This window comes from Cynocephalus volans, chromosome 4 (genome assembly GCF_027409185.1).
Source record: "Cynocephalus volans isolate mCynVol1 chromosome 4, mCynVol1.pri, whole genome shotgun sequence".
Taxonomy (NCBI): Eukaryota; Metazoa; Chordata; class Mammalia; order Dermoptera; family Cynocephalidae; genus Cynocephalus; species Cynocephalus volans.
Genome location: NC_084463.1, coordinates 133214672 through 133242576, shown reverse-complemented (window position 1 = coordinate 133242576; position 27905 = coordinate 133214672). Strand labels below are relative to the sequence as shown.

At 43.9% G+C, this 27905-nt stretch overlaps 1 protein-coding gene across 1 annotated transcript in view; it reads right to left on the bottom strand.

Annotated features, from left to right (window-relative positions):
* Nucleotides 1-23036, bottom strand: part of EHF (ETS homologous factor) — a 36163-nt gene extending 13127 nt beyond the window's left edge. The window contains exons 1-2 of the mRNA XM_063094200.1: nucleotides 22932-23036; nucleotides 3237-3336 (exon numbers count right to left, since the gene is read on the bottom strand). Coding sequence (XP_062950270.1) covers nucleotides 3237-3333 — 97 coding nt within the window. The 5' untranslated portion in view covers nucleotides 3334-3336; nucleotides 22932-23036. The remainder of the gene's footprint in view (nucleotides 1-3236; nucleotides 3337-22931) is intronic.
* Nucleotides 23037-27905: the final 4869 nt, after the last annotated feature.

Genomic DNA, 27905 nt, shown 5'->3' with positions numbered 1-27905 from the left:
ACACACACACACACCACAAACTCAGACCATTTTCAGCCAAAAATGAGATCAGGTATTAAGGTTCTTTTCTCTGTAATGTCTTTGCTCGTTTACATGTGCCCAGATTATTCATCTGCTGACTGTGCTGATATCCCACTGCCCCAGACTGCTTATTACAGCTACTGTGATGTCACTTTCCTAGTCAGTTACCTTCAGTTGCTCCCTGTTATCCACGGAAGTTAGGGATAGAACGGCCAAGCCAGGCACTGCGGCTCTTCACTATTTGTCAAGTGAATTATGACTTGCCTTTTTTCCACGCTGTTCTTTCAGCCCAGTTTGTATTCTACCTCTCATTCCTGTTGAATTCCTACCCGTCTTCCAAACTCTCACCACCCCTAAAGCTACCACTGATTCCCCCAATGTCCTACGAGGGTTTCCTCTGAATCTCCAGGAGGCACGCTTGGTATTTCCCCTAATGGCTTCCATCATGTTCTGCTTTTCTTTACAGGTCTCTAAGTACTGTCTTCTTTGTAAATCTACATTCAAGGTCATGGACTCTGTCTTACTCATCTTTGTATCGCCCATAAAAAACTGCTTGAGAGACCTTGCCACAGTAGGTGCTCTCTCTGTATTTATTTAGTGGGATTTGTCGCTGAAGAAGAAATAACATAGGACTCTGGAGGAACTGTGAGATACATTCACAAGGTGGTTAATTGAGGTACAGTGGAAGAAGTCAAGTTCATTCAAGTCGACAAATATTTCTGAGAGTAGCCTGTGCTAACCATCTATTTACGCGACTCGGGCTCATGTGAAAGAATATTGGATAGTTGGCCCAAAGTCCTGGAGGGGTGGAAAAGGGAGAGCCAACCCCTCGGGGAATGTAACAGGGCTGAGCGATCTTATAGTCCCCTTGAAACCAGTGCTCAAAGGGAGGAATGCTCTTCCAGGAAAGGGGACGGGGGAGGGAGAAAATGTTATTGCATCCCATCAAGCGGAAGCAGGGGAAATTGCACTTCACATGACACATAGATATTTCCGCAAACTCAAGGATGGATCAGTAGAGGAAAACATAGTGCAAGGAAATTGTCCCTAACTTTTCCTTCAATGTCATGCTAGATCAGCACTTGTCAGACTTTAATGTGATTATGAATCATCATGGAATATTGTTCAAATGAAGATTCTGATTCAGTAGATCTGGGGTGAGGCCTGAGTTTCTGCATTCCTAATAAGCTTCCACGTGATGCTGATGCTGCTGGTCTGTTGAGTGACAAGGCTCTAAAGGGCTCAGAAAGCTGTGATTTCTATAACACCCACGGCCTAGCCCTCAACACCCCCAGAGTACAGGCTAAAGAAGGAATATTTCCAACCCAATCCCACTTTTGCTAACCCCCTCAGAATCCATACACTGCTTCCAGACCTCAGAAGCACTAAGAGCAGGAGGCCAAGATCATTTAGGGCACAATGGTGACCTCCGTTGATAATACCTGCTGCTCACAGTATGGACTTCATGCCTCATACCTCGTGGCCAAACAAAAGCAGCCCTAAATCCTCAGCTTGGGCCCTAAAGTGGAAACCAACAGTGGAGGAGAGGGGAAGGATTAGAAAAATCTAGTCCAAAAATTTAGTTAGTAGAAATATTCCCAAATATACAAACACATGCAGCTTAGACTAGATGTTACCATGTTCCCCCAATTTTTTGATGTCTCACAAATACAGCTGTTTAAAGATAGGATATATATTTTTCATGGCTCCCCAACTCTTTGATCTTTTTTTCTAAAATAATTGTGTTGCTATGACAGTACTGCTCTGGGTTTGCCAACAAGAGACAGTGACTTTCAATAACCCAACAGGCTTATGGAATAATCTCTTCGACATACTTAATATGATCTAGATTAAAGGATAGTTCCTGATATTTCATCCTGTTTGAACTTGGTAGAATCAGAAAATTTTGCCTGAAGTTGTCTGGTGAGAACTTCCATCGGCCAGGGAACCCATCTGATTCCTGAAGTTTCAGGAAAAGCACTGAAAATCCTGTGAGTTCAGCTGATCTCTGTCATTCAGCTGACCTCCCCCTTTCCACCAATCTTGATCAAGAGCTGGACCTTCTTTGGGGCCTCTGGAAGTTAAGAAATAAAAATGGCACCTAAATTCTACTCCCTGCTAAACACACCATCCAAGTTTTCTCCAAAGCAGACAGGAGGAATGTTGCCTCAATCAAGGTCCAGCAACCTGGGGATGACAAACATTTTCTGCACTCTCTGGAATTCTTCTTCTCAGCCCCCACAGGGAATCTGATGTCTGCTGCCAGAAAGGGCAGCAATTTGGTAGGATGGGTAATCAAATAAGAGAAGGCCACCTGTTTACCCTTTCAACCAGCTTTTGGCTGGGATTCCTAATTAAAAGAGGTGGAGCTCTTCATGGATCAGCTGCTTGTTGGGGAATATAACCCTCCCACTATCCTCCCACTCCTGCTTCTCAGACCTGCTCATGAACAGGCCATGTCCATGTTTCAAGGCAAACAATATCAGCAGAGTCTCTGGTGGGGACATTAGCAGCAGGTATTGGGTGGGATAAGGCCCAGAGTTTCTTAAACTCACTGCTGTGGGATGCACAGCAGTCTATGTAAACTGAATGCCTTCACAATGGGGTGTGGGGCCCCTGATTCAGCAACCACTTTATTCAGTTCAGCCTTTATAGTAAGACACAGGCTTAACCACAAAACCCTCTAAAAGCCCCACCACCAGACCCTCCCTCTTCTAATCAATGTATTCTAGGTTAAAGCACTGCAGGAGAGCACTTGTTCTCCTAACAAATTTCCTCTTTCCTTACAAAGAGAGGTCACCGGAAGATGAAATACAAAGATTTACGTTGCTGTAACTCTCTCATCCTTCACCACCATGCTTAACACACAAACACCTCTCTCTCCTAGCCTATCTCGAGATCCCAGCAAAACACTGTTAAGAGCTTCAACAGGTGGTCTTCCCTTTGGGATCCCTTCTACCACCCTTACTGCCAGGCTAACAACATGGAACCTTGAATTTTGGGAGGTGACGATGGAATGTCCAAAATGGGCTTCTGTATGTAGTCCTGGGAGCCCATAGGAAACTCCAGCATTAAGAATTTTTCCCATTCCCCTGGTCCCCACATTCGCTGCTGAATAAAACTTGTGTTTTGCAAACATTAAGTTGGGAGAGCAATTAAAGCAAAAACAGCATCCCCCAGGGGCAGTAAAACCAACACCTACTAGGCCCCCTTACCATTGCACGTGGAGTAGCTGTCTGTCCAGGCTGGCTGCTGGTGAAGGAGGTTGTTACTGGGGTTGAGATTCATTACACCACTTCCTTCCAGAATCATGATCTGTAAAGGGATCAAACAGCCCACTGAGTCAGTGCCTCTTGGACAAACGTCGTTTAAGAGTGCAGATCACAGAGTTCACTTAGGAAGAAGAAAAAAGAATCTGTCCTTCCACCCTTTGCCATTGCTACAGCCCTTTTGGTAACAGCAAAACTCATGGCAATTAAAAAATTCCACGTTCAATTTTCATGTGCATGAGGCAAGTTTTTACAGCCAGCCATTCATAAATGAACAATCTCTGATCAGGAGGAAAATGCAATACCTGCTCCCAGGGCGAGTCTGGCCAGCATCCAAGATTTTTACCAAAGTGAAAATGCCAAAGAGATTATGTTTAAAGTGCAATTTTAATCAATGAAAATCCAAGCTGGTAGCAGTACAGACCCAGCACCTATGCAGGAACTCTGAAATTAAACATTTCGAGTCCCAGCACATACAGGCAACCCCACACCTGAACAACTCAGTAACAAGTCTTCTCAGCGTGGAGATCTGCCTGCCACGGGATTAGCTGCTCTTCGGAGGGCCTCAGTCATCACTGAGCAGAGCTACACAAGTATTTGGGCTTTGTGATAACATCAGGAACCAACTGGTTTCTCTGATAGATGCTGCCTTTTTCTGGTAAAGGAAATTAAATTTTTCCTTTCTGATAAAAATGATGACTAGCTTTTCTTCTCCTTTTAGAGACCTAGAGAATTCAACAGGCTTTGAAGCTGATCTAAAGGTGACTTTGCCTGCGGGCTTAAAGGACCAAATAGCAGAGCTTTCTTCCATGGGGCTGTTTGGATTTTTTTAATAATGTAAAATCTCACACTTAAGAAATATTCTCTTCAATCATCCAGCATTGACAATGTCCCTACCCTCAAGCCAAGTACCCTCCACTTTTCAGAACAGAGCTCCAGAGGTGTGTTCAGTCATTCAAAGAGTGGTCTGTTTGCAGAAAGCTATTGAGCATTACCCAGAGGCTATAAAAGTAACTTACTCTTAATAAAATGCTGGGATAGGGAGAGGAGTTTAACTTCCTAGCAGCAGATCATGGAAATTTTTCTGCTTGTTTTGGGGGAATCTTATTTCCTCAAGTGTCATCAATGTCTGCTGGATTGAAATTTCCCACCCAAAGTAGTCCAGGCCTTTGACACTCCTTCCCTTAGTCCAGGCCTTTGACATTCCTTCTCCAGAGCAGCTACTGCTCCTCTGGTTCTGTGTAGGGCCTGGGCAGGGAGAAGAGGGGTCTGGGAAAGCATAACAATGTGTTTATGTGTTCATTTATTTGACAAATATTTATCAGCCCAGTAATGGGGCTGGGCACCATTCTAGCTTCTGAGGATAGAGTGGTGAGTGATTCAGGGTTGAACCAGGCTAGACACAGGCATTTATGATGATTATTAGCATCATCGTCATTGTTGCTTGGTAAATAAATGATTAGCCCTAAATCCAGCCTAAGTAAGAAGGTGGAGAAGGGAAGCTAGGGTAGGAATGATGGGTACTGTAACAGCGAGGGGACCACTGGGTGAGAAGATAGCAGGGCTGGCTTCTATGTCCTGGCACCACATGTAAGAGCTTTAAAGCCAGAAGACCTGGGGTTTATTCCAAGCTCTCCCACTTGCTAGCTAAGGTTAGTAGTAACTCAGACAAGTTACTTAACCTCTCTGAACCCCAGTTTCCTCATATGCAAAATACAGATAATCATACCTAGCCTGTATATTGACTGAAGATTAAGTGAGTTTCTATACCTTGAGCACTTGGCACGAAATAGGGCACAGTCACATGGCAGGTGATACAAGTGAGGAGAGTCACTACCTCTTTGGATAACCTGAACCACAACTAATGTTGGGCCTCAGTTTCCCCATCCAAAAATTTAAAGAAGGTGACTATACTGATTCTTAAATTCCTTCCCAGAAACCTCTTTTATTCTCACCCTCAAGTCAAACTTTCCTCTCTTTTTCACAGTAACTGAGCATTTTCCCATCCAGCTTTGTAGAGCAATTGCCCTAAAGCTAAGAAATCAGAATGAGGACTTCAGGGCAATAGAAAACCTCCAAGTCCCCAGAGGGGGTGGCTGGGGAGGGAGAGGGGGGACATGGCCCAGTCTCCTGTTTGCTCAAGGCTGGGCTTGTTTCTTGCCAGCATTTGCTCAACCACAAGCAGTGGAAAAGTTACTGTTTAACCCTGAAAGGGCTGAAGCTCCTAGCCCAGCCCACTTGCATGGAGGGATTGGTCCTGCAGGCTTAAGGCGGACAGGCAGGGAAGGGCTTCTCTGAAATTCTTTCATAAGTCTTTGCCTGCAGGGCTGTTTCAAAGTGACCGTTTCAGTGGAAGCAAGACCTGACCGGCCAGCTCTGAGCTGCCTCCCCAGCCAGCTCAGGGTTTTCATTCATCACTCCCCAACAAACAGAAGGCAGGATAGTGCAGGAGCTAAGCACCCAGGCTTTGGAGCTGGGGAGATGCAGGCTCTGATTCCAATTCGCCTGCTTCCTGTGGACGACCTTGAGCCAGTTCCAAGTCTATCTAGCCCAAAATGTTCTGATCCTCACTTTCTGCACCTGTAAAATGGGAACAACCTCAAACTCAAAGAGTTAGAGTGAGAATCAGATGCGTATGTAGAGAGCTTAACAGGCAGTAAAAACAATAATTCGGTAAATGTCTCAGACCAGTTCTCCATGTGTGGCCAAATGCCCACAAGCCATGACCTTCTAGAGACATCCAGAACTACATCCAACCCACAGAGAAACCTTTAGGACCACAGTGTCACAGGTGCCCACCCCCCCCCACCCCCCAAGGGGCCAACCAAGTTATACAAGCACTGCTCTCTGCTGGCACCCCCCTTCCTAGGGAAAGCAGCCAGCATGGCGAGGGGCCCTTTTTTTACAGGGCACATTAAATGGTTACCACTCATAAAAGAGTTTGTGTGGCTTAACCCTTAGTGAGTCAGAGTTCACTTGAGCAAAGAGTTTGGCTTGTGAGCAAAGAAATCAGTGTCGTCTCCAACCCGGCGGGGACCTGCAGGGAGAGTGCCCTCAGGGTGGGCACACCAGGCCTCAGGCCCTGGGCCAGCTTAGCAGAAAGCTTTTGGCCAACTCCTACCCTCCTCTGAGGCCCAGTCTTTCAGGTGTAAAATGAAGACATTTGCCCCCAACAGCCTCTCAGGACTGTTGAGGTGATCAAATGAAATAATGGATAATATGCCCTGAGAATTGTAAAAAAGCGGTATTATAACCAGCTTACCCACACCCTTATATGCTATTATAGACTTTCTATGGTATGTAGTGATTACTTACTGGTTATAAAAAGCCTCCTTTCAATTAAAAGTAGGAGGATATTTAGTGCTCTTTTTCCAGCTCCCTCCTTTATCTTTAGTACAGCTTTCATTATTTCTTTTTTAAAAAAAAAGTATCAGGTATGTGAAGTAGAGACTTTGGAATCTGAGAGCCTGGGTTAGGATCCACGTTCCATCTTTCAGCCACATGACCAAGAGGATGTTAACCTCTCCAGCCTCCATTTCTTCACTGGGTTAAAAATGGGAGGGTGAGGTAGGGGGCAATATTGATTTCCTCTGAGCCTAAGGGCTGTTTTGAAGGACAAATAATATATGAGTTTAAGGTTGTCTAGTCTGGTGCCTGGCACATATGCCCCTGATAAAAATCAGTTTCCTTTCCTTTCTCTAAACAGTAGTTCTCAAGGTGTTCTCCTTACACATTTTACTTCTTCCAGGACTGAACTTGCAGTTCAGAGCCTAAGTGAGAATGATTCTACCCTGTGAGTTGAAAGCAGGCTGGGAAAATTTCTCTCTTCATCTTCAGCTCCAGAGGGATACTGGGTGGGGTGGAGACAGCCACGCTAGGTAATGGTTAAAAGCAAATTGTCTCAATGTCTCCATTACTAAAATTGGGGACTAGATAATTCTTTGGTGTGGGGAATGTCCTGTGCATTGTAGGATGTTTAGCAGCGTCCCTGGTCTCCATCCCACTAGATGCCAGAAGCACCTCCCCCCACCCAAATGTCCCCTGGGGCAAAATCACCCCCCACCACCACCACTGAACAGACCAAAGCACAGACAAGTACCTGATACCAGACTTCTTGCCGGCACCTATTCAATTTTAGGCAGCGACTCCCCTGAAATGAGATGCCACCAGCTCCCCTAAAAATTGTGGGCCACTAGGGCTTGGCCAATTTGAAACTCATTTTTGCAGCAAGAAAGCACTGTGCTGTGCTGAGTAGCCACAGCTTGAGTTGTGGCAGGAGACACTGGCCACCTTCTGCCCCTCACTTTTCTCATGGGAGGTTCAGGTAAATACAAAGTCCCACAATGCCCTAAGTTGCTGAGGACTTGGACCACTTCAGTGCCAGCCACACACAGAGTCAACCCATGGCCCGCTATGCCCACTCCTCCTCCAGGCCTTCATCAAAGGCTTGCTTCCCCCCACCCCTTGCCCCCCAAGGAGCACAACCCCTAAAACCATGTACAAGTTGGACCAATGGGAGGGGAGGGGCGAAAGGGAGCAGAGCCCTTGGCCTAACCCTAAAGTTTGAAAGAGTCTCACATTTTGGCTGCTATGCAAATTTGTCCAGTGACAAATTTGTGCACAGGAGAAGGTGAGGCCTAGCCATGGAGACTGAATCCTGCTAAAAACTAAATTGAAAGAACATATTCCAGGGTGTGAGGGCTTCAGATTCAGCCTAGTGTTGCTTCGTGTCTCGAGAGAAGCTCTTAAGAGAATAAGGGCTCATGACTCAGACAGTGAGGGTTGAAATTTGGTGCTGCCCTTGGCTGGCTGTATTGACCTTGGGGAAATTCCATCCTCTCTATAGCCTCAGTTTCCCCATATGACAAAAAGTGGAAAGACATGGAGTTGATGTGAGGATTAGATGAGAATGTTTGTAAACTCCTCAGCATATTACCTCATAAACGGCATGTGTCCAATCAATGTTAACAGGGTCTATTCATGAGTCTCTGTTTAAGCTATGTTGGTAGGCTTTGGAGACATTCTTGGGGGTGGGGTAGAGTCCTCAGAGGCAGGATAGTGTAGTGGTTGAGAACCCTGGGCCTTGGGGTCAGATGGCCATGGTTCAAATCCTGGCTTTGCCAACTTACAAATGGTGCAAGCTTGGACAAGTTACTTAACTTCTCTGGACCTCAGTTTATTCATCTATAAAATGGGGATAACACAAAAAGGGTTGTTGAAAGACAACATTGATACCTGTAAGATGATATCTGTAAAATGCTTGGAAAAGCATGACACGTACTAAGTACTTGATAAATGTTAGCTGGTTTTTGTAAGAATAATAATTGTTATTATTTTATTGAAACTCCAAGGAGGAAATTGAAGTCCAAGTTCATTTCAGGAAAGGCCTCAAACCTCTATCATCTGCACAATATTCTCCAATTCCAGCTGGCTGGCAAAGCCAAGCCAAGGACTGGATCTCCTGCCTCCCCATCTCCTGTCCTGGGTGCTGCTGTCTGAATGTGCCATTATGGCTGAGCTATGAACAGTGGGCCACGGCCCCTGCCCACAGAAGCCCTGCTATTCCCCTCTGGGCACAGTTCTTGCCCGGGGGACTAAAAGCCACCGCTCCTGCTCCCCTTCTTCTCACCAGACATATGGTGCCCGAGGCTGCAAGAGCATTGGGAGGGCAAACATCCCCCAGCTCTGGGTTAGCACAGGCTTTGCCCTGCCGCACACCATGTTGGTTTGCAGGTGCAAAGGAAGAACTGGGGAGAACAGCATGTCTGAAATGCGAGCTCCTGGCAGAATGTGGCTGAAGGGTATCTCTACCCCATAGGGTACCTTAGCACAAGGAATGCTCAATTACTACAAAAAATAGAGTCTGGGATTTGGGTTAATAGGAACAGAAAAGAAAGAGGAAGGAAGCACCCCTGGGACTCTGGCAAGGAGCTGGAACCATGTATCCCAAAATCCGGGAGGCTCACGTCCAGTCCCAGGACTCCTAACAAGGCTGAGGACTGCTCAACTGGCCTCTCTTCTTAAAAATGCATGGAGAAGTTCCCAGGAGAGACCAACACAACCCAGCTTGAACTTGCTTAGCTGGAGGAAGGTCTTTCTTTTGCTCAGTGGTGGTACTACGGTGACCCAGGATTGAACACTTTGAAAATAATATCTATAAGGCATTGTGTCACTTAACAGATAGCCTATCTGAGGCTCAGAGGAGTTAGGCAACTTGTTCAAGGTCATGCAGCTTAGCCAGAATTGGAGCTACAAGAGAATTCAAACTCAGACTGTCTAGCAGTAAACCCTGGGCACTTAGCCACTCTCTGCTGAGAAGGGGGTGCTTTGCCAGGGAAGAAAGCTTCCCTCCCCGTGAGCTCACCCTCACCCCCACCCAATTTCATATGTGGTCACAGATTCTCCCTGTGCTGTCTGCTGCCTCATCAAGCTTATGTATAAATATATACACTTAACATACATATACACATGCACATATATACATGTACATACATACATACATACATAATGTAAATATTCCCCCTATGACTTAATAAAGTTATTTTAATTTGATGTTTGGAAAATGCAATGGTCCGTAATCACTGGTGCCTGGTCTGGATTAGGCCTGAGGCCAAAAAGTATAGTCTGCTCCTGCTGCAAAGGTAAAAAGTACACCAGGAGCTTCCAGAGCCACAGAGCAAATCTTAAACAGGGCTTGCACCTGCATTCCCTGTCCCCAGCCCTGGGGGACTGAGAGTCAAGACCATGGTCTGCCTTCTTCCCTGCTCCCTTATTCATTCAACCACATCATCCCCAAACGGCCACAGAACTGGCTGCCATGTGGGCATTTATTTCTCAAGCCAAAGGGGCAATTAGGCCTTTTAAACAATTACTTTTGCGATGACAGCGATATCCAGACCATTCTCAGTCTTTAATCAAAATTACCAGCAGGTGAATTCATAGCATTTGCTCTAAGGATGTTGCAACAGCTTGCTGCCTTCCTGTTTCAGTATGACTATCATTTCAAAGGTCTCCTCCCAAGTAGGAGAAGAGAAAATTCATGAACATGTGAATGTAACTAAATATACTGCTCGTGCTTTTACAAATGAATCAAAATGTGAATCAACCTTGGGGAATGTATTTGATCCTCTTGGGATTACACGACAGGTAATTTCATACTTTCATAATGTGTTTTGAAACTGACATTTCATGTTCCCAGGGGCAACATCTGAAGTATTATTGCTGGGGTTTCAGGTGTTTTCATGACTGATAATGCAGTATTGAGTGGCCACATCTGGATTCATTATAGGTACACGTTATTAACTGCAAGCCATTTGGAAATATACATATTATGCTGATCTTTATCAATCTTGGTGCCAGACTCAGACAAGACGGCACATACTGACAGCGACAGGCACCACAGTTGATCAAGAGACAAGATTGCCTTAGATGACCCCCGGGGCTTTTATCAATCTCATTCAGATATAACAAACTAAGAACAGGGCAAGCTTTGACTCTTAAAAGGTCACACTCAACAGAAAATATGGCTCTCTCCCTCTCCCAAAAATGCACACATCCACTCCTGATTTTGTGTGTATTTTGTAAGCCTCTGTGGAGAACCTACCACCATTTGAGAGTACTTCCAAAAATTCATGGAAAGATTAGCATTGTCTTTTCAATTATATTTTTCCACAGACTTTTTGAAGTATCCTCATATTATCTGCCAACTTGAAATAAAGCAGGTCCTGATGCTCAGGACCATCCAATTGTTAAATCCAACGGTGTCTGGCTACCGAATCCCCAGACCTCTGAATCAGAATCTGCATTTCTAAGAACTTCCCTTAAGGAATCCTTGAGCACTCTCGTAGATGAGAATTTCTGGTCTGGAGCTTCACCTACCTGCCTCCCCTCAATTTCCCACCACAAGATGACTAACTCCAGGAGATACCAACCTTGAATGTAAATGTCCACAAACACAAAGAAATCCTGTGAAGTCAGAGACAAAATTCAGTCAAGAGAATCCAAACTGTAGTCTGTCTGTGGAGAACCTACATTCAGCAATGTTCGGCTCCCTATAAGTAAGAGTCTCTGCAGGTCAAACAAACAGATCTGGCCTCAGAACACAGCATCTGCAGAGGATCTCTATGATGGCTACTTCCATCAAGAAAATCTGAGGGACAGCGTGATGCTGATAACACCAAGTCAAGGGTTCGGATCCCTGTACAAGCCAGCCACCAAAAAAAAAAAAAAAGAGAGAGAGAGAATCTCTTGGCTGGCTAAACCTCCCCTTATCCCATCCTACCCCACCTTAGTCCTTCAAAAGATTACTTAACCACCCTGGATTTCAGGTTTCATACCCGAGAACATTAATGTCAACCTCCAGTGGAGAGAAACTATCACCTAGAAATGCTTGTACAGCTATCACAAATATTTATTCATCTCCTCTAATTAATATTCATTTATCAAATGTCTACTAGATGCTGGGCACTATGCTAGGTGCTAGGGACACAATAGCAAACAAAAAAACACAGACGCCACCCTGCCCTGCCTGCCCTGATGGACTATTAGCAAGGACACCACTTCCAAAACAATAGTAGCTCTTTCCAAAGTCATCTGAGCTCATTCTCCACCTCCTGCTGGGAATGGAATAGAGCAAAGAGATCCTGGCAACCTGCTCCTGGCATTTGGGAATAACCAACCTTGAAAAGAATTTCAACTAGATTTAAAAGCAGGACCGATCCTCTTCTCTCCGGCAACCTCATGCCCTTGCCTTCACAGAAAAAACTAAGACAAGGAGTTGGCAGACAAGATCATGCTTCTGACTTTCATAAAGCAGCTTCAGCCAAAACCAATCTCCACTCAGGGCAGAATAAAGCAGTTGGTTGTCTGGATGGCTCAATGTCTCTCCCTGAGACAATGGCGTGTTTATGTGTTAGAGGGTAAGCAGCAGGCTGTTAACATAAAACCCACCGTAAACAGAGCTGTTAACTCGGTCGCTGGCAGGGGCTTCTGTTATCTTCTGAATACCTCCCAGAGGGTATAAGCCCTACCTTTTCATTTGAGTTGGCAGCAGAGTTATTTTTTTGCACCTGTTGCTCTGCTCCGATAACAACGCAGTTAAGCATTGATTTGTTGAAAATAAACAGAAAAAAGCAAAGAAAGGCATCTGCCCAGACAGCCTGAGCTGGTTTGACTGAGCATTCATGCCAATTTGTTTTTCCTATAAAAACCAAAGAAAAACCTGCACTTTCAGTTTGGATGCTACCCTCCCACTCCCTCCGAATAAAAGAGGGATCAGATAGGCCAGTGGGAGCTGACAGGGCCAAGAAGCCAGAAGACATTGTACTTTTCCATTGGCTGGTTCTATGAAGGCACTGAGGGGTGTCCAAGTTCTGTAGAGTGACATGGCCAGTCTCCAGACGGCCTGGGTTCAGATCAGGAATCAGATTGACAAGAGCAGAGACGGGGCTGCTGGGATATGAGCGAAACCCAAACCACACTCTTCCAAGTGGTTGACTTCCAAAAGTCAATATGGTTTAGCGAGTAGGTGTGGTCTATGGGTTACCTACTAAAGTGGAGACTCAGCATGCCCGAATCTCGGTCTAGCCTCTCCCACAGACGTCCTACGTCCAGCCCTGGGCACAGAGCATAATTTGAAAACAGTCCCTAGACCATAGCTTTCCCATCACAGAAATAAGGCTGGCCATACGTACCTCAAAGGCGGGCTGTGCAGACTCACTCATGTCCTGCCAAGGGATTTGAGGTCCCAGGTCCCAGGTGGAAAGGGCCAAAGATATCCGAGGTGTGATTTCTGCCTTAATCCAAGTGTCATCACACTCTCATTTCTCATCAGTTTGTCAATATCACATGATGAGCTAAGGCCCAAAAAGGCCACAAAGAGCTAAGCAAATCACTCAAATGGAGACCATGAACAACACTAATTAAGCAATGGCATCACCGCCCAGCCTTCAACACGCACAGTCAGAGGAAGCTTCCTAACATTGCTTTTTAAGCTTTGGAGAACAAAGCACCGTCATCGACACCATGCAACATTCCCCCAGCTTTCTCTCGGCCATGGGGCCTTCATGACCACCAGCCCACCAGCTCGATGGGGGAGTCACGGCGGTGGGGAAAGGCCACGGAAATGTCGCTTCTCCAAGAGCGTTCAGAACAGGGTGTTCCGACAGGGGAGGGACACGGCTGGCTGAGCATTCCCCAGCGTTCTCGTCATGAGCAGGGCAGGGAGGGGAGCGCCTCAGAACCAAATCGGGCAGCCGAAAAATAAAAGATTTAACAACACCCTTAGTTGACTGAAAAATAAATAAGACCAACTGTGCAGGAATGTGGGGAGGGTGGAGGGAGGTAAGGGGTGGGGATAGGAGCCAGGGAGGGGTTGGGATGGACTAGGGCAATGAAGTTGACCATTTCAAGAGTCAAGTTTCCTCCCATGGAAAGACCATGATGCTCAAGCCTAGGAAAGGCGAACAGCCACCAGTTCAGAATTACACAAACTGTATAATTACAAAACAACCACAAAAACTATACCGTGATGACGGTTCATATTTATTGAGTGTTTACAACGTGCTGGGAATTGAGCTAGCCTTTACGTGAATTATCTCATTTAAACTTCACAAGAACCCTGAACATTGGTACTAATGTTACAGATATTTTAATTTTATGTTATAATGTTATAGATGAGGAGGCATGGAGAAGTTAAACTACTTATCCAAAGACACAGAGCTAGTAAATGGGCTGGATGTATTCTAGTAAGTTTATTATGGGAGAAGTGGGAAGAGAAACATAATTCTCTGTAGCTTTGAAATGTATCCTTGTGTTTTTAAAGAGGAGGAAGGTGTCTCTTAGAATCTCATACTTTAAACTTGAAAGATGAGATCCTTTAAGTACAGCTCCTGTAACTTTTCCCCTAAATGTGAAGAGGAGGCAGATTGATCATCCTAATATGAAAGTTCCCCTTTAGTGCACATTAGTTCAATGCTACAGAAACTCCAGTTCATGGCCATTGAAACCCATCTGTCAAAATTTTAGTCTGGCTTCCTGTTGAAAGCCCCAGATTGACTCAGGAGTTGGGATCGGCTGCCTGAAGCCACCACAGGCTTATTAGCCATGACAAAAGAGCAGTAATAACAACAAGAAAAAGAACTGTTGAAAAATTAAGAGGAAATTATGGCTCCTTTGGAAACCATCACACACTGGTGCTGATGACAGACCTGCTTGTTGTGAACATCACACCAGTGAGAGAAAGATTATAGATGTGTCATTTGAGGATCCTGAATTCCACCACCCAGACAAAGAAATTTAGGGAAGTTCTTCCTTTCTGCCACCATCACTTTATCTACCACCCTGTTTCAAACCTCGAAACAGTTCATGAAAACTTAGCCCTAAAAGGGCCGGCCCGTGGCTCACTTGGGAGAGTGCAGTGCTGATAACACCAAGGCCACGGGTTCGGATCCTATATAGGGATGGCCGGTTAGCTTACTTGGGAGAGCGTGGTGCTGACAACACCAAGTCAAGGGTTAAGATCCCCTTACCGGTCATCTTTTAAAAAAAAAAAAAAAACTTAGCCCTAAAGTACAGACAGAATAAGCCTTATCCCATTATCATCTTTACAGCTTAAGAAGCAAATAACATCTGAATTTTCTCACAAATTAGGGGACCTCTTCCTTTTTAGAAGAAGTTGAGTTTTCTTTTTGTACAGTAAATCATCAAATGACAGTAGGCAAGAAAGCCAAGTTCCTCCAAGAAGGAGAGAGTCTCGGATCTCACACACACTGGATCTCATTTTCCCTTCGAGAACAGACTTTGTTCTGCTTCTTCTAGCTCACTGGTCAATGCAACAAGCCCTCTGGAAAATAAAAAATGAAAAACCCATCAGAAAGGCGAGTAACTCCCTGCCAGAAAGATTTTCCAAGGAATCAAATCCCCTCCAGCCGATTATGCAGCCATTCCTCCAGTTGTTTTGGAGTAAACCTTTTGGAGCTCACATAAAACTATAAAACTCACCAACTTAAAACCTACAACTTCCCTTCTTGGCAGACCTCAGCTTCCCAGCAGAAGTCGCTTACATGAGTGAGCTAAGAACTAGCAGGGGCCGTCCACAGAGCTTCTCGACTCCCAGCATCAGGAGTTGTCACATGTTCAGACAGTTTCACCACATCCAGAGGCAGAACCAGCTACATAATTTGCAGGGCTCAGTGCAAAAGGAAAATGCAGAGCTCCTTGTTCAAAACGTATTAGGAATTTCAGGACAGCAACAGCAGAGCGGGAAACCAAACACAGAGCCTTTCCAAGCAGGGAGCCCCATGTAACTGCATGAGGTGCACGCCCATGATGCTGGCCCTCTCTATGGGGTCAGTCCCAACTTATGCCTTCACCTACATCAATGCTCTGTCACCATGGTGGGGGGGGGGTCTTTTCTATCTTTGCCATATGACCTACCTCCTGAGGTAGCTGGAAGGATTAAACTAAATGACATTGAACGTACATGTAACCACCTGGCTCATAGCAGGCACTCAACAAAAGTTAGCTATTGTTACCATTCCTATTATTATTATTATTATTATTATTATTATTATCATCATCATCATCATCATCATCATCATCACCATCTTCATTATACCCAAGTCCCCTACAACTCCAAGGCTACCTGTAAGCAGGAAGAGTAGATAAGAAGAACACAGTCCCCTGTTCTGACAGAGACCATCTATCAGTCAAGTCATCTCAATAGCCCTGGGGAGGCAATACTATAAATTAGGAGTTCTTAATCTTTTTTTAATTTATTTTTTTCACTCTACGTGTTTATAGGGTACAGTTTGTTATTTCAATACATGCATATCAGAATATTTAGCATGTCTATCACCTAAACATTTTTCATTTCATTGTGGTTATAGCATTCAGGATCCTCTTTTCTGGCTATCTTGAAATATCCAGTACAATATTGTTAGCTATTGTCACCCTAGGGCACCAGAACTTACTCTTCCTATCTAACTGTACCTTTGTACCAATCTACCAACCTTTCCCTGCCCCCTACCTCCTCTGGTAATCACTATTCTACTTTCTATTTCTCTTTCTTAATTGACCCATGATAACTGCATATATTTATGGAGCACGATTGTTCTCAACCTTTTATTTGCACCACAAACCCATCTTGCAGTCTGGTGAGGCCTATGGACCTCTTCACAAAATAATGTTTTTTTTAAATGACAAAGTAAAAGACACAAGATTAGAAAGGAAATTCATATTGAAATACAATTATTAAAATACTTTTTAAAATAAGCATGTGATATAATAAAATATATACTTTCTTATGAACACACTAAATAAGAATATCTAGTGCAGGTCTAACAACCTCCAGGATGTCAAATATCAATATTTTGAGAGATGTACAACAAGTGTAATGTGATATGAAAATGTTTGTCATTTCTCTTGGTGGCAATCAGAGTTGTTGGAATTTTCTGCAATTTTGCCTCCCTTTATATTGAAAGAAAATGTTAACTTTTAGTTAGAGGTTATTGAAAATAATGATGTAATTATTTTCACATCCAAGTTCACAGACCATCTGAACGCTCTTCATGGGCACCGGGAGACCCTTGGACCCCAGACTGGAAACCCTCAGTGTTTTACTAACAGCCAGGATTACTGGTTCAACTCAGATAGCCTCTATAAGCCACTACCACATGGCCAGAAGCTTCACCTGAACAATTTACAACAAGGCAGACTCCATAGTGTCTGGGCAAAATTAAGTAAGTAGGATTTTTTTTTTCCCCAAAGCTTCTAGAATGTCTAAGGTGAGTGGCTTCAACAGCAGTGGTCATCTGGAGACACCATCAAGAATTTTTAGGGTAGGCAATTGTATACCCTTCCCTAAAAGTTAGTCGTGTGAACTGCCTGGAGTGGGATCAGTTTCTTCTGTAGGCCCCTACATGCCAGGCATCAAGACACAGGGACAGAAATGTGCCGTGTTCCCACCCTAGGTCTTCCATAGGCCCCCCATAGGTTGTGGTTTGCAACTGGCTCAAAACAAGGCTCAATTTGGAGGTTCCCCATTATCACGATTCATCTCATTTCCCTCCTGCCCACCTTCCGCGCAGTAAAAACCCTACTGCTTTTCTTTCCCGATGTCACAGTGCAGAACCAACATCGACCCTTATAGAAAAAACATCCTGGAACTTAATACTCATTCACTCCGATCCAGCAGAAACTCACTGAAAACACCAAATTGAAGGTTTATACTCGACTTCCGTTCTACAAATTACTAATTATTCACTCACAAGCTTTTGCCCATGTGCTTTCCCATTTTTTAATTTTTTGTCTAATGCAACTCTTACAACAACCCTGTGCAGATGTTATTAACTGTGCTTTCCAGAAAAGGAAACTTAAATGCTAGAGCTTACATAACACCTAAAGTCAGTCAACTACCCAGTGGCACAGTCGAATACGAACCCGGTTATACTGACTTGAAATCCAGTGCGCTTTGCACCACATCTCAGCTGCTTCCAGGCCACAAAAACTCATCACCTCCTGCCACTTTAGACACACAAAGTCTATTCTTCATCAAATTCTTCCAGCTACATACAGCCTTCTGGCCAGTGGAGTTTAGATGGCTAAAAGGCAAGGTCGGAGCTCTCTGATTTTCTAAGTGGATATATTGAGGCCGAGGCTAAATTTAGGGTCAAATCTAAAGCTGACTGTAGAGTCAAAACAAGTCTCATCAGTAGTCACCACAAAAACAAGACCGAAAATATCTCTCATCTTTCAGACCATACTCACCTTACCCTCTAGAATATATCATCAGCCCTACTGAGGGAAAGTTTTTAAGGTTCCTAAGAGGGATCCCAGAATAATCTCTATGAGATGCACATATCTTCCAAGCTCCATTGTGATATACAAAACGTAGGAGACCCTCTTCATATTCCAAGAAAGACTCACAGACTCAGACTGTTGGAGGAAGTTTGCATCAGGATGAGAAAGGGCTGGCAGGGTGACTAAAACTTCTCAAAGCCACTATTGGCCCAGTAAATGCCCAGCCCCCAGGATTATCTACTGTGTGTCTGTGATATAGAGTGAGGGGGAAGTAGCAGATTATAAAATTTTAAGTTCACCACAATTACAACAACATCAAAGAAAGTGTGCATCTAGACAAGGTCATACAAAAGTAAAAATAAGTTGTTTTCTTAAAATAGTGGGATTAATGAGGTGGTCTATTAGTCTAATAATTAAACTATTACAATAGGCATTTTGGCTCCTTTTTATTTCTAGCTTTGTTTTCATCAGAAAGCATGTTTTGAATGCATCGACACTGGTCATATTTTATATAAATAAGCGGGTACCCTTAGTGACAATTAAGGTGCTTCTGAGAAAAGAAGTGAGGGGGGCTCTGAGGGCCAGGCAGTGGAGGAAGAGTGAGGGAGAAGAGATAATGTGAATCCAGTGAACCGAAACAAGGGCCTGGCCCCATAAAATAAACGAAAGACAGAATGTGGTTAGGTGCAAGTGAAATCAATCTTCACAGGAGTATTTTACAGGGTGTCTCTTTTAAAACAAGGTCAATTAAAACCCTAGGAACCTCTTTAAATGGGCCACCCTGCTTGACCCTGTTGTAAGTCTGGTTGCTCCAGATACAGAGCTGAGGCTCTCTGGGAACACCAGGGTCTGCAGGTTGGGCTGCCCAGTAGCAGGACGAGCCATGTTCCCCTTACGATCACCCACAGGGTCTTCCTCTAGAAGCGGATCCTCTGGTGCCTGGATGTTCACTTTTCAGTGGGCTGCTTTGGTGTTGTGTACAAGAGGCCATTAGGGTGCCTGCTCATGTACATCGACTGCTCCCCGCGGTTACAAAACAGTCTGCTTCGTGCACTTCCACACTCCCACCAGCTTTGGATACATGACACAAATGGATAAAGATGGGATTTGTCATGAGAGAAGACTCTGACATGCCTAATAAAGATGACAGGTCTTAGTACTTCCCTTAGCCAAAATTCTGAAGTCCCTTAGGAAGCCATTGAAGGGCTCCTGCTGATCTTTCCTGTCTCACCCTTAGAGGACATCTCTTACCCTATTCTCAGCTTTCACAGACTCACGTGAAGGCTGCTCACCTCCAGGCTGAGCTGGTCCACCCGCCACAAACATGCCCCACTGCCCCCCCACCCCACCTGTGGTCATCATGACCGCAGAATCTGAGGGTTGAAATGGATCTTAAAGATGACCAGTTTCAAGCCATTTTGTCCAGATGAGGAAAATAAAGCCCAGAGAGGTAGAATGTGTTGCTCTGGTTTTGTCAGGACTCGAACACCAGGTCTCCTGATTGCCATCCCATGTCCCACACACTGCCTTTCCTATACTGTGTTCTGGTCACTCCAAAGCTGGAGTCTGAAATTCTTCAGGGAAGATTCTTGAAGAAACAGTTTCTTTTTCCTCTCTGAATTCCAATAACATTTTTATCAAATAACTCTGAGGAATCCGTGGAAATTTCTACTCCAGCATCACATCCCAGCTTCCTGACATCAATGCCATTTGGCTTGAAAATATGTCCCATCCTAGGGTTAGCTGTTGTGAGAAGCCCTTCTCCCCAAGGCTCTGTTTGTTTCCTGCACAGCTTAAGAGTCAGACCCTTTAAAACGCTGTTCGGTTTAAATAAACGTTAACAATAGTTACATATTTTTAATAAGAGCACAATTGCTTGAGCCTTAGAAAATATCATATTATTTAAAATCATATGATTAAAAATTAGATATGAAAATGTCAAATAAAGTTCATTATCTGCCCCTCCCTTCAGTTATTCAGTTACAGTAAGAGATTTAAGAGAACCTGGGAAAGATGTGACTGTCCTCCTGCCTCTCAGTCTTCAGATGGCAATTCCCATCGCAGATTCAGTTTCCCCAGGCTGAAAGCCACTGCGCTGCCTTCAGTTACCCAGTAACCAAGGCAGGGTGCGAATGCCTGGTCTCTAAACACCAGTGCCTCCCAACCGGGCCCCACCCACAACAGAAATGATTGCCACTTCCACCCTACCAGAGAGTGATCTTTACAGGAGAAATGGACAGAAAGGGCAGCAAAATGGTGTTACAAAAGATCGGGTTCAGCTTTATATTTGGTTCCTTAAAACCGTGGCATAGCTTCTCAAGTGTGTTAGCAGGTTTTACCATGGCATTCTTGGTATCTACCCCGCCCCATCTACCAGAGGTCTTCGAAAATCCTATCTGTTTGAAAGGACGTAGGGTTGACTCTATCTGGAGGAAGGGAAAAGTCTGAATAACTTTTCAATGATTTCTATTAGCCTCTATGTCTGTACTTGATGCTGTAATATGAAGCAGGGTTCTTTCACAGGCCTTTCAGAAAAGCAAGATGTCCTAATGAACACAATACAGTGCTCAAATTCCCAGAGTCAGAGGGGTACAGTGGGTGGTACAATAGGAAAAAACAAAACATTGCAGGATTCTAGATAGCTAAATTCTACCTCCTTAGGAGTGAACTTTGACCAAAAGCACTCACCTTCTGACCTGAGACCTGACAGCTCCTTTCAGTTTCCAGTTAACTAATTGAATACAATCAAGTAAACATTTTTACCTCCCAGTTTCTGTTTTGTCTCAGACACCCAAGAAGTCATGAAGATATTGAAAGAGAATCTGGGTAAAGTTTGTTAATTAGTGGGAGCACTTTGGGATCTCTATAAACATGGAATCATTAGTGTGAATGTAGGGCTTTTCAGAGGTCCAGAAACCAAGGCACTTCCACTGGGAGATCACAATATATTAAAAAATAAAAAAATAAAAAAGAGATTGTTTGAATTTAACAAGTAGGTACTTTTGGGGCCAGTCCATGGCTCACTTGGGGGAGCATGGTGCTGACAACAACAAGTCAAGGGTTAAGATCCCCGTACCAGTCATCTTTTTTAAACAAACAAACAAAACCAAACAGGTAATTTTTAACACAAAAGAGTATAATCGAATTTGAGTCCTTTCATACAAATGAGGTCTGGATCAAGCACATCACCCTACCAACAACCACCCTTAAAAAGTGCTGATGAAGGCCGCCATCTTGAACGGTAACGTAAGCAAAGTTATAGCACAGCTGTTCCCTCAAAGTTACTTTCTTTTAAGATGCCTCTTTAAAATATTTTGGAAACATGGAGATGGATTGTCTCCATTACATTTATTATTTTTTCAAATGTGATTACAGACTTCCAAATGATTTTCTTCTCACGTTCCATGATGGTTTTTAAAACACCATTGGTGTGAAAACAGTGTGGCCCTACATGACTCCTTATTATAGTAAGATGGAATTGATGAGTTACTTTATAGTACCAGAATTTTAGGTCACAAAATGAGAACAAGTAGAGCCTTCTGCCAACTCCAAATGCAGCTAAAGTCATTCTTAAAACCTCTTAAAAGTCTTTTCTGATAGTATCTCTTAACTACGAACTTCTTCCTAATAATGTGTCTTTGTTTCTCATGTTGGAAATCGACTCTTCCCTTGACCTCAGGGGAATTACCACATGGCCCTTCAGGATCCCCAAGTGTCCTTTTACACATTGAAAGATTCTATCTGAACATATCCTCACACCAATTCCTAAATTAGACCTCCCATCAAAAAGTTATCAGAATCCAAACACTCGCTCACTTTCACCCTGTTACTAAGGTCAGAGCAGATAACCGGCAGAGACGTATACACTGGGACTCACAGAATCTTACACTTCATCTTATAAAGACCTTGCTTCCACAATACTGGAGGTATGCTAAATCAGCAAAGACGGATGGTGGAAATGTCACTTTCCTGCCTTGATGCTGTTATTTACCAACGATAAGATTAATCCTTGTTGTACTCATTTCTGTTCACACTGGGGCCAACACTCTTCTATCATGTCCAAACAAAATCAAAAGGGTCCCTGTCTCAGAAGGCATTTGTTGCTGCTGAGTCGCATTTGTTGCTGCTGAGTCACATCTGCCTGTCTGGTCACAGTATGAAATAAAGGGTTAGTTTGCCTCCTTGGGATATGGTGAAATCCTTTACCAAAATTGATTTTTTTTTTTTTCTTAACAGTCATTTTTAGGTGTTCAACTCTCCTGAGTACCCCTGCCTACCTTGGTTGCCTGACCACTTTTTCCACTGTGGATGAGGACGCTCTTGCCAATTTCCAGCCATTTTTCAACACCAAAACACACCAAAGATAAATTGGTCTTTCCCTACAGCTCATGAGTTAGAAAAATTACCTGCAGAAGACATCCCTAGAAAGTGAGGCTGTGTACTCTGAGCCCCCACAGCTATTTAGCCAACCAGTTCTTCACTGAGCTATATCAGAGTCACCTATCTCTAGCTGCCTATTTATTTCAGAAGAATTCAACCTAGGGAAACAATGGCTTTGCCACACAGATAAAGAGAAACCAGGAGACTTTTAAATTCACAGTGATTGGAAGTCCAGACAATGCAGGGAATTCACAGATAACATTCAAAGTAGCCCAGCTGCCCTCCCAAGTACAATTCCAACAAGACCCAGAGAGTAAGCCCAACCAAGGAAGGCAAGCTTCCCTGCCTGCCAGCTGCCTTCGGGACTCTTGTTTTATTTTCATCTGATTCACAGCAGACTTCTCTTTCCACTCAGGTGTTTGAATTCCAGACTCAAAAGAAGGTTTAAAAACAAGGACTTACCTCATTTGCCTAAAGATTCTGGGTGGGAAATCCAATAGCTGTGGCTAATGGAGGGGAGGCAGCAGGCAGCTCCCACAGGGATAGGGAACCACGGGTCTTATCACGTCTGAGCCCTCATCAGAGTGAAGATAAATGCATATGACAATAATTTTAAATCATTTTGTAGGATGTTAAGCAATAAGCCACCAACCGGGAATTCCCTAAGTCACTTCCCCCTCTTCTGATTGGCTGCCCAGCCCTTTAAAAAAATTAAATAAAGGATTACAAACATTGGCTCATTTGCATTTGGCCAACTCACACGTTAGTGTTCAAACAAAACAGGTCTAACCAGGTTATGCCTGTGTCTCAAGAACAGAGAGACAACCTGTTAATGGATGAGGAATTGATTTGGTGGTGACTGTTCATTTCAGCTTAGAGGCTGTTTCAGGTGAAAAGCACTGTGCTCCCCAAAGACACCATCAGGAAGGGAGAACGTAAAAGCCAAGTGAGCAGAAACTCAAATCTGGAAGAGGTGATGGTAGAGGGGAGGGGGTGGCCCTCTTGGACAGCTGCCTCACCTACTAGTCTCTGTTTAGCACATTCTGCTTTGGCATCCAGATCTTTGCCCTGGCTGTGCAGGTGCTGGGTTCTGAAGGCGCTCCCAGTCAGTTCTCTGTCCAGGCATTGTGACTACCTCTTTGACAGTGATCTTGACAACTTCAGTAAACTTTGAAAAGTCGTTCTCCCTGGCCCCAGGTAAGAGCCTTGGGAGAAGGTTGGAAAGGGAGGGTTCTGGGAGGGAAGGAACACTATGAAGAGTTGTTTAGGTCAAGCAGTCAACTCTCAAAAATACAAGGCCGATTATCCAGTTTGTGGATTATCTAGATACTTCACTTCCTCTTGACATTTACATGATCTTTTTTACTGTTTATCGGCACTCCCTATAAGAGCTAGAGAGGAAAAGACCGAGATGCTGAAACTGGAAACAGAGTAACACAGTTCAGTCAAGAAGAAAGTGGAATGTTGGGGAGGATCTAGGGATTTCAGATACTCACGCAACCCCCATTCCCCTAGGCCAAGAGCATATAGGGAGTTACCTGCACCTGCTTCACTGGGTCATAAATGTACCTCCACCTGCACAGGTGAGTGACTGCTCCTGAGAAGGAAACATACTACCCCCTAACCATTAAGTTTCTCTCTCAGGTCCTCCTGGACACTGACCTGGCATGAATGAAGTGTCCAAGCAGATTTTCTTTGTGGGAGAGGGAAGGAAAACTGAGTTTCAGCAAAGAGACAAAGATTTTGTGATCAAAATGATCAAAACCAAGAAGTTCCTTGTGTAAAAAAGAAAGGTCTACATAGGGTCAAAGTCTGATTGTAAATAGAACAAAAAGTAAATGGTTGTTCTATTAAAGTGGCTGGTGAGCAAGTGATAGCAATAGTCCTTTCTTGCTTGGTTTCTTAGTTTATGCAAAATGAATGCAGAGGTTTTAGAAAGTGTAAAAGAGTTGGTGGGAGTGCAGGAGTGGACTTGAGAGGATCTTGGAACTCAGGCAAGTCTTGGAGGGGGTCTTGAAGGTTTGGGTAGTGCACCAAACATTTCCCTTCCCTCCCTGCTGTTCAACTTTGTGTACCCGCCCAGGGCCCTGTTAAAATGCAAATGTATGCCCTGGGACTGATAAAAACAGTAAGTGTCATTATTGCCCATTATCACATTAGCCCCAATTAGTTTATCAGCTCCAGATCTGAGAGCAGGGCCCTGAGGGAATGGCCTGGTGGAGTTTGCTTGAGGGATGAATCAGGAGCAGCCTGAATTGAAGTAGCCACACTCCAGTCACTACAGGGTATTTGGGGGGGGGGGGGGGGGCAGGGGCGATACTGGTGCTAGTGGAATTCCAGGGAAGCAAACTTGGCCTTCTTACACTTTTGCCTGAGATGAACCTCAGACAGCTGGGTGGGGGTGCAGGAGATAGGGGCTGTGTGGTCAAGAGGTAGCGAACTTCAAATGCAGCTCCAAAAGGAATGTGGCCCTCTGGCCCAGTCCCGATCACCTTTAATTATAGGCCCTTTTGTCTTCAGCTGAAGAGCTCTGTTTATATCTCATTCCTTTATCCACTCTTATTCTGTGCATTTTAGATTAGAGGACTGCTCCCCATTAAAGCACTCCTGAGAAGAGTCATATGGGGTGGTAGTGGGAGGTGATGGAATGTCACCTTATACTCACCAGCCACTTTATCTGTGGAGTTTTCATGTATATAGAGTACCTAATAATGTACCCAGTACTTAGTGTGTACTTGTCAAGTATTGATTCTTTTCTTTACTTGGATTTAATTGAACTTTCCGGAAGAAAACCAAAACTGAAAACAATATCCCACACACATACCAAAAAAAGCTAGATTTGTAGATATATTGAATCCATAGAGAAATCCTTTTGGGGTATGAGGCAACTTTAACAAGATAGCACTGGCATCAAATTAGAAAGGGCTGGCTGGTTAGCTCACTTGGTTAGAGTGTGATGCTGATAACATCAAGGTTAAGGATTCAGATCCCCTTACTGGCCAGTCTCCAAAAAACTTTTTTTTAAATTTAAAAAAACAAAAACAAATTAGATAGAAAGATAGACAGACAGATAGAATGGGGTGGATGCCCTGATTTTTTTTTTTTTTTTTTTTTTTTTTTTGTCGTTTTTTCGTGACCGGCACTCAGCCAGTGAGTGCACCGGTCAGTCCTATATAGGATCCGAACCCGCGGCGGGAGCGTCGCCGCGCTGCCAGCGCAGCACTCTACCAAGTGCGCCACGGGCTCGGCCCAATGCCCTGATTTTTAACTGAGAATGTCAAAAGCTGGATTTAATGCTGAGGCCTTTTACTACAAGAGTCTCAGATATATCGAGTATGTTCCTCATGGATAAGGAGTTTAAAAGTGTGACTACAAAAACATCAAACACAACAGACACATTGTAAGTTTTCCAGGAGGAATCGGGCCAAAGTCTTGTCATCTCAGACCTCCAACATTTGCTCTATGCTCCTAGAATTCTCTAGGAGACGAAGACAGACATGGAGAAGTGACTAGTGAAGAGACAAAGGTGATTGATGACATTCACTTTATAAATGGGAAGACTTAAGAGAGAGGGGCAAAGAGGCTTGCCCTCAAATCAAGATCAAGATAATACCAGAAACTGGAACTAACTCTAGAAACCCAATTACTCCACAGAGAAATCCTCCTGGTCTTCCTCTCACTGTCTCAGACCTGCACAAACACATAGAGCCTTTGAGTGAGGAAAAGGGGGACAGAGCAAATCAGACCAGGTTGTGTGTAGCAGCCTGGAGACCCCGAGTTCAGTTGGGTTGTCTACTAGAAGATCCATATTTCAAAACCAAAGAACCCCAGAGACCTTAACTCCCAAATCAAGACAGAAAAATCTCTCTAAGTCAAGTATCAATCCCTAGGGCTCCTGAGTCTTCACACCAACACAGGCTGTGGTTACAAGGTTAATGGAGATGTGTGCTTGCTTTGCAAGAAAGAGGGTGCTCACTCACTTTACACAGCACCTTTTAACTAGAGGCCCTATATTTATTTTTCAAAGCAAGTGTGTGTATGTGTTTCTGTCTATCCCCTCGTGATGACACAGAGTTACCTCCAGGGCAGAATGTGACATCTATTTAGTGAGAGACACACAAGAATATTACTGTAGGACTGACAGGAACAAGAAACTCTCTCTGGTTCTGTAAAACCCTCAGGTGAATGGGTGGGGGGATTAAATACAGCAGAATACTCCCATTTATTCCCTTGGCCACAGCCAAGGAACTAAGGTTAATAAGTTATCACCTTATTACAATTAATGAATATCCTCCTACTCCCCTTTAGATGCCACATTTCCAAAATCTTTCCATTTGGGATTAGGTTAGATTCCTGGGGATCTTTGTATCCTCTGAGGAGAAGCTTCACGAGCTCTGAAGGTGGCACCTGAGTTCTATTTGGGAGGTTGTACATTGACAGCTGTCCTAAGAGATTTGTGTAGAGTGCTCTGATGGTGCCTTTGCCATCACATCTGTGCCCACATGCTGAACAAACCCTCTGCCAATGGCATGTACTATGGAACTGCTGAGGTGGGGGACAAGCTCATTGTTGGAGTGTGGGAGGGTGGCTCGCTTTTCTGAAAAGAATGACCCGCTGTGCACAGTCATGCACGCACACAAGTCAGGCATCTGAATATGTCACCAACCTTGCCTAAGCCTCCAAAACGAATTTTCTGAACTCCATCTTTATGTTTTAATTATTCCCAAGACACCTCCATTCCTGTCTAATGTAACTTGCCCCTACCCCATTCCTTCTGCCTTTCCTATATATGATTATTCTCTTTCTGGCTTTATCTTTCCTCACAAATAGCTTTACACGGGTGCCCTGACTTATCACCAACTTCACGGCTGGGATGAGCACTTTGGTTTTTGAATCAAATTGTTTTGAGCTCCTCAACAGTGTTTCCATCAGGATCTTCAAGAAGGCTCACTTCTCGGTCATAGAAAAATTTGTCCTTTTCCAGGCAACCTTCCTGTAGTCAGTAATTTCTTCTTTTTGTATAAGGAAGAGTTTCCTATAATTATACCAGTGTATTGTTTTGTTTTGTTCTTAGGTATTATGTTTTTTTTAATTGACAAAAATTGCATATTTTTTGGTGTAAAACATGATATTTTGGTATATGCATTACATTGTGGAATGGCTAACTCAGGCTAATTAACATATGCATTACCTCACATACTTGTCATTTTTTTGTGGTGAGAACACTAACAGTCAACTCAGTTAAAATTTTCAAGTATAGAATGCATTGTTATCCACTATAGTCATCATGTTGTACAATTAGATAGCAGTTGTTTTTATATGTTATTTTAGAGTAAGAACTCTTTTTCCACTATCATGGAATCCCAAAACATAAAATAGATCAAAGAAATGCTCTGTATATGGACTGGAGGAAAGGCAGCTACCATTTGGCCATCC